This window comes from Camellia sinensis, chromosome 3 (genome assembly GCF_055761805.1).
Source record: "Camellia sinensis isolate YWXY chromosome 3, ASM5576180v1, whole genome shotgun sequence".
NCBI classification, from domain to species: domain Eukaryota; kingdom Viridiplantae; phylum Streptophyta; class Magnoliopsida; order Ericales; family Theaceae; genus Camellia; species Camellia sinensis.
Genome location: NC_138963.1, coordinates 91,765,847 through 91,773,443, shown reverse-complemented (window position 1 = coordinate 91,773,443; position 7,597 = coordinate 91,765,847). Strand labels below are relative to the sequence as shown.

Below are 7,597 nucleotides of genomic sequence, written 5' to 3'. Positions count from 1 at the left end.
TGGATCGGTCGAATTTTTCATTCGAGTTCTGACTAAGACTTGGAGGGCTCCGTCGTACCAAGTCGGTCTGACTGAGACTTTAGTTAACTCAGCATGGCTGAGCTCTTCGTGCTTAGTCCGGCTGAGGTTTTAATTAACTTAGTCTGGTTTTTAATTAACTTAGTCTGGTTGAGCTCTTCGTGCTCAGTCTGACTGAGGCTTTAATTAACTTAGTCTTGTCGAGCTTTAGTTAACCAGTTGTTATACACAACACAGATAATGGGGATATAAAGCCATTATCTTTTAAGGTGTAGCCTATTGAGCACAAGTTTACATTATGTATGGAAAGGACAAAAACGAACAAGTGTGTAGATCGTCAAAAAGAAAATACAACAATTGATCGATACAAAAATAGGACGCCATTCTACTGGAAATAACGCTTCAAGTGCTCGGCATTTCACAGGTGGGGGAGGTCTCTGTCTTCCATGTCTTGGAGTCGGTAAGTGCCCGGGTGAGGTCTGGCTTTAACGACATAAGGACCTTCTCATTTGGCTGCTAGCTTTCCCTCGGCGGGATTTTTGGTGGCAAGAGTCGCTTCGCGCAAGATTAGGTCCCCCGCTGCAAACTCCCTCGGTCAGACTTTGCGGTTGTAGTGTGTTCTCATTTTCTGTTGATATGAGGCCCGTCTGACTGCAGTGGTCTCTCGGAGCTCTTCGATCAGGTCTAAGTCAGCCCGACGCAATTCTTCGGTTAGTTCGAGATCTGGATGTAAAACCCTCGGGGTTGGCAGGACGATCTCCACTGGGATGACCGCCTTAGCGTCATATGTTAAGCAAGAAGGGGTCTCCCCAGTAGGGGTTCGGGCGGTAGTACGATAGGCCTAGAGTACGTTTGGTAATTCCTCAGCCCAGAGTCCCTTAGCGGCTTCCAACTTAGTTTTGATGATCTTTAAGAGAGACCGGTTGGTGACCTCGACTTGTCCATTGGCTTGGGGATGGCCTGGGGAAGAGAAACATGGTTGAATGTGGAGCTCTGCACAGAATTTCCTGAACTTGGCATTGTCGAACTGCTTGCCGTTCTCTAAGACGATGGCTTGAGGGATTCTAAATCGGCATATGATCGACTGCCAGATAAATCTGGTCGTATTCCGTTCAGTGATTGTGGCGAGGGGTTCCGCTTCCACCCATTTGGTGAAGTAATTGATGGCGACCACAGCGAACTTGGTTTGGCCCCTACCAGTGGGCAACGGACCAACTACGTCGATGCCCCACTTGGCGAACGGGTAGAGACTGCTGAGTGTAATCAGTTCTGTAGGTGGAGCATGAGGGATGTTGGCGAAGCGCTGGCATTTATCACACTTAAGCACGAAGTCAGTGGCATCTTGGTTGAGAGTAGGCCAGAAGTAGTATATGCGAAGTATTTTGTGGGCCAGTGAGCTGGCACTCGAATGATTACCACATACACCCTCGTAAACTTCCCTCATCACATAGGTCACTTGAGCGAGACTGAGGCACCTGAGGTATGGGCGTGAAAATCCACGTTTGTACAGTAGACCGCTGATGAGGATATAATTGGATGACCGGGCTTAGATTTTGGCGGCCTGCTGTTTGTCGTCTAGCAACTCCCTATTTGTCAAGAACATAAGGATGTCCGCCGCCTATGGGATAGGTTCATTTTGGAGGAAGTGGACCTCCTGCTAGGTCGGTGAAGTAGCCGGGTGGACCAGGTATTCAAGACGGACGCCATGGCTGAGGTCTGACTGGTCGGCCGAGGCTAATTGGGCCATTTCATCTGTCTTGGAGTTTTCTGACAGAGGGATATGTTTGATGTGGAAAGTGTTGAAAAGGCGAACGAGGGGGAGTGCAATATCCCTGTAGGCTCGCATTGTGTCTTCTTTGGTGTCAAATTCCCCCGTAATTTGTCCGACGATCAGTTGGGAATCACTAAACACTTGGATATGACTCACACCAATGTCTTTGGCTAGGCGGAGACTTGCTATCAGTGCCTCATACTCGGCCTCATTATTGCTTGCGTCGAACAGAAAGTGGAGAGCACACTTGAAATAACCGCCCTCAGGGGGGGTGAGGATGAGACCAGCCCCACTGCCCTCTTTACGGGATGATCCATCGACATTGAGGGTCCAAGAATGTGGGTCTTCTGTCTCAGTGTTGAATTGCCTGGGCTGAGAGGGTGTGGTTGAAGTGGGATTGGTGAATTCCAGGATAAAATCAACGACAGCCTGTCCTTTGATCGCTGTTCGAGATCGGTAGGAGATTTTAAATTGGTTGAGCTCGACTGACCATTGCATAAGTCTGTCGGACGACTCTGGTTGTTGCATTACCTTCTTCAACGGTTGGTCAGTGAGGACCACTATGGAGTGAGCTTGGAAATAAGGTTGGAGTCATCGTGAGGCTATAACCAAGGCAAGGGCCATTTTTTCCAGCAGAGGGTAGTTCTGTTCTGCCCCCCTGAGAGCTTGGCTAATGTAATAAACCGGACGTTGTACTGAACCGTCCTCCCTGATGAGGGTCGCACTGACTGCGGTGTTCGATACGGCTTAGTAGAGAAAGAGGGTCTCGCCCAAGAGTGCCTGAGAGAGTAGGGGGGTTAGCCATGCACTGCTTCATTTGTTGAAAGCCTCTTCGGATTCGGTGGTCCACTCAAAGGCCTGCCAAAGGACTTTGAAAAAAGAAAGGCACTTGTCTGTTGCGCGGTAGATAAAACGGTTAAGGGCGGCAACTCTGCTGACAAGCCGTTGTACCTCTTTAACCGTCCTGGGTGATTACATTTCTATCAGGGCCTTAATCTTTTTGGAGTTGGCCTCGACACCCCGCTGACTGACCATAAAACCCAAGAACTTCCTAGATGCTATGTCGAAGGCACATTTTTCCGGATTTAGCTTCATTTGATACTTATGTAAGGTTTTGAAAGTCTCTTGCAAGTCTGCCAAATGATCAGAGGAGAGTTTGCTCTTGACAAGCAAGTCATTGACGTAGACTTCCATGTTCTGACCTATCTGATAGTGAAAGACGGCATTAACCAGCCGTTGGTAAGTGGCTCCGGCATTTTTTAATCCAAAAGGCATGACACGATAGTTGTAAGTTCCTCTGTCTGTGATGAAAGAGGTGTGTTCTTGGTCAGCCAGGTGCATCAGAATTTGATTGTAACCAGAGAAGGCATCCATGAAACTGAGCATTTGATGTCTGGCCGTGGCATCGACGAGCAGATCTATGCGGGGGAGGGGATAACTATCATTGGGGCAAGCCCAATTGAGGTCGGAGTAGTCAACGTAGAGTCGTCATTTATCGTTGTTTTTACGGACCAGGACCACATTTGACAGCCATCTAGGGTAGTATACGTTCTTGAGAAACCGTGCCTCCAGTAGTTTGTCTACCTCAGAAGCAATAAAAGCATTACGTTCCGGGTGAAAGATACGCTGTTTCTGGCAGAAATGTAGGAAATGAGGCTCGATGGTGAGATGATAAGTGATGAAGGAAGGATCAATACCCGGCATGTCGGAATGGGTCCAAGGAAGCACATCATTGTGCTCAATTAAGAGGGCTGTAAGGTCGGCCTTGGCTTGGGAGGATAGTTGGCTGCCGATCCTGGTTGTTTTTGTTGGATTAGTGGGGTCGATGGGGACATCAACAAGTTCCTCCACCGGTTCCCCTCTAACTAACTCGTCTTCGTCTCTGACGTCGAGGCCTTCGATGATCATAGCCTCCTTCAGCTTGACCTCTTTGAGAGAAGTGACGTAGCATTCTTTGGCCACAGTCTGCTCTCCTCTCACGGTGCCGACCACGAGGTTGGTAGGAAATTTCATGGCCAGATGGTATATAGATGTGACATCTTGAAAAGCGTTAAGGGCGGTGCGGCCGAGGATGATGTTATAAGTAGAGGGACAGTCGACGACGAGGAAAGTGAGCAATTTGGTGGTCTACCGCAGATACTCTCCGATGGTGATGGGGAGATCGATGGAGCCTATGGAGGTCACCCGATCCCTAGTGAAGCCGACCAGTGGGGTTTGGAGAGGGGACAAACTTTCTTCCCCGACTTTGAGCTGGCGATAGACATTTAGGAAAATGATATCTGAAGAACTGCCGTTGTCGACAAGCACCCGTCTGACTTTGTAATTGGACAGGAGAGCAGAGATGACGAAGGGGTCGTCGTAAGGGTAACGGATGCCTGTGCAATCGACCTCCGTAAAGGTGATGGGCTCTATCCACTGTTTGGGGTGCTTGAGAAGGCGCTCCAAAGTCACAATCTCTTTGTCGGAGCCCTGTTTGATTTTTCTGAGTTCGGTTCACTGGGCCGAACGGGATGGTCCTCCGTACGCAAGTCCACTAGCAATGACTCTGATCTCTCCAACTGGGAGAGTAGGGTTGCCTTGTGCTCGGGGTTGTGGCGGGAGCCAATCATTGCCTTGGTTAGGTTGTGCGGGTTGTCGGGGAGGAGTGTGTCGGCGGTTGCCCTTAGCAGGTTCGGTCCTCGGCCGTTGCTGGGGACGGGCTACCGTGAACCGACTGAGGCACCCCTGGCGTATCAAGCTTTCTACCTAGTCTTTAAGGTTAACACATTTCTCGGTGTTGTGGCCGTGGTCCTAATGGAAATGGCAGTATTTGGATTGGTCTCGCCGGTTGGAAGGAGACCGTGAGGGTTGTGGCCATTTCAAGTTGTAAGCTCGTTGGATCTAGTTTAAGACTTGTTCTATAGGGGAGTTGAGGGGTGTATACCGTTCGAACCGACCGGGCGGTCGGGTAGGTATCGATCGGTCGACTCGAGCGGTTCGGTCGGTATACTGGGGTGTTTGATGTGTGTATTGGGTGGTTCTGGTTTCAGATTCCTTTCCCTTCTCATTGAAGGTTGGGTTTTTGGTCGTGGAATCTTGGCGGGCGGCTAGAGAATCTTTGGCATTCATGTATTTTTGGGCTTTAGAAAGGAGGGTTGCCATGGAGGTTGGGGGGTTTTTAGAGAGGGAGAAAAGGAAATCAGATAATCATAGACCAGCCATGAAAGCCGTGAGAATGACCTTGTCATTGTTTTCCATCACCTACAAGGCTTCGGTGTTGAAATGAGTGACAAAGCTACACAGTGACTCCCCCTCCGACTGACAGATGTTAAGGAGCTGGGTCGCTGGACGCTGCTGGCGCTGGGCACCAATGAAGTGGTTAAGAAAGGAGTCATTTAGGTGCTGGAAAGTAGAGACGGAATCCGTCGGTAGCTAATTAAACCACAGTCGGGCTGACCCCTTAAGCGTTATGGGGAAAACCTGACACATGATCTCGTTGGGGAATGCATGGAGGACCATCAGGGTCTTGTAAGTTTCCAAGTGGTCGACTGGGTCTATTGTACCGTTGAAAGAGTCGATCGAGGGCATTTTGAATTTAGGAGGTAGGGGTTTATCCCTGATGGAGGCGACAAACGGTGAATTGGCTGTTGTGGAGGGTTTATTCTGCATGTTCTGCATGACTCCTTGAAGCTGGAGTTTCATGGCTCGGAGTTCTGCATCCCAGATAGGAACGTTGTCACCACCGGCATGCAATGAAGGCTGGACACTACTGGCCTCTCCCTCGGGAGTGGGTGCTTGGACTGATGGATGTGGAGCCCAGGGTAGCGGGTTCATATCTTGGAGTGGGGGTCACAAACCCTCCAAGTTGAAGGGGTGAGAGTGTTGGAAGGAATAGCTCGGGGTTTGTTCTCAGTTGGGTGGGATGTCTAGAGGTGGTGGAGGAGGCACAAGGAGGTCTCGTTGAAGCAAAGCATTAATCAGGGCTTGGTTTTGCTCGGCTAGGCGGTTAATGCTGTTGGTGAGTTCTGTGAAATACCGCGGTGGGTTGTTTGGGTTAGGAGGGTCAGCTTGGGGGTCGGCAACATTGTGTTGAGAAGCCATGGATCTAGTTGTGACCATCCACCTTGGTGGGTGGCAGGTAGGGATTATCGGGAATGGGTCTCCGGCGACAATGAACACAGTTGCCACACAAAGTGAAAGGTTCCCGCAGACGGCGCCAACTGATGATACTACTTGCTTCTGGGTAACGGGTCAAGCTGATCCAGGCCTTCTACACGGTTGTCCGATCGCTGGCCCACTGAGAAACCTGCACAAGAGTCCAACGGGGAACGGGAGTCCCCCAGCGAACCCTCCGATGATCAAGTTAAAGAAGAGAGAGCCACGGAGTATAGAGATAGGATAGTCATAAAGAACTTAACCTCTTCTTTGTCTTAAGAAACCTGCTTATATCCTTTGCTTCATCATTTCCTTATCCATTCCGATCTGTCACGTTGGCCGAAAGTCTACGTTCTAGCTTGCCTTGTTCATGCTAAGGCTGTTCTGTTCCGACGTGAAGGGGTTATCGCAATAAATGCTGCAGGGAACCTCATTAATGACTGATGTGTGGTGCAATAACTCTGCAGGATCTTTGTCTGCTTATGTGGCTGGTTCTTCTCTTGACACGTGTTTAGATGTCATTGGTCCTTGATGCCACGTTGAGCTCTAGCAATGTTGGACTTTAGTGTTTGAATTATGTATTGGGCTCTTAGTGGTGAAGCTCCTACAGTGGCCCACCTATGTCAGTATGTCAAATATTATTGAATTTAATTTGTATTGGTTATTTTTAAGCTTGAATTGAACTTTACTATACTATTCACTAACATGTATTAAATAATATTTAATTTTTTTATTTGGATTATGTTTAATTGTTAAAGATTTGTTTTATTTTAATTATTTATTATTGTTTGATTCTTTTTTTTCTTTTTCTTTTTGTCTTATTTTGTTTTTTTTGTTGTTGTAGTTAAACTGTGGTTCCAACTCAAGTTACGTTGGGTTGAGTTGGTTCTAATACATAATTGTGTGGTCCTGGATTCAAAAATTTAGAACAAATCATAATTAGGTTGATTCCAAATTTAATGTCAAATTCGAACCAAACAGACCCATAAACATGCCTAATGGATACATTTGTCATCAATTATATAAAAAATTATATAATTTAGAAATTGAATGTAAATATACTGTCAATTTTTATACAATTAATTTTTTATATTTATTTGACCGAAGTATTTTGAAGTTAGAAATTATAAATGTATCAAATTTACTGCCATATGACATGGTATCTCAAAATAAATATATAATATTAATAAATACTCCTAAAATGTATAGCAAGTGTGCCTTTTTTCTCTTTTTTTTTAAAGCAAAATTACATCTCTTTGTCTCACAAACCATGTTGTGAAAAAAGAATACTAAAACTACAAATTTATAATAAAATAAAGTCAAAATACGTAGTATCAAATTTATAATAAAATAAAGTCAAAAAATGTAGTATCAGCTTATGCAATTTTAAGATGAAAATTATCACAAAAATTTTGGCAAATAGGCTTAAGAGAGTACTCTAACAGCTATCGCCCTCAATCAATCAACCTTTGTTCCAAGTCGTTTTATACAAGACAATATTCTTGTAGCGCATGAAGCATTCCATTTCTTGAGACATAAAAGAAGGGGTAGGTGTCATGACCCAAACCCGCCCCTATATGTTTAGTGTCATAACCGGCCAGTAATCCTTGGATTACTAAATGCCTCTTAACAGAATTTCAGGTAATTAGGGGTTGCTGAAGCAAGTATATAAAC

The 7,597-nt window shown here is 46.4% G+C and overlaps 1 protein-coding gene across 1 annotated transcript; it reads right to left on the bottom strand.

Moving 5' to 3' along the window:
- Window positions 1-1,675: 1,675 nt before the first annotated feature.
- On the bottom strand, window positions 1,676-2,317 carry LOC145821683 (uncharacterized). Its single transcript, XM_082918234.1, has one exon. The coding sequence runs from the start codon at window positions 2,315-2,317 to the stop codon at window positions 1,676-1,678; it is 642 nt and encodes a 213-aa protein (XP_082774360.1).
- Window positions 2,318-7,597: the final 5,280 nt, after the last annotated feature.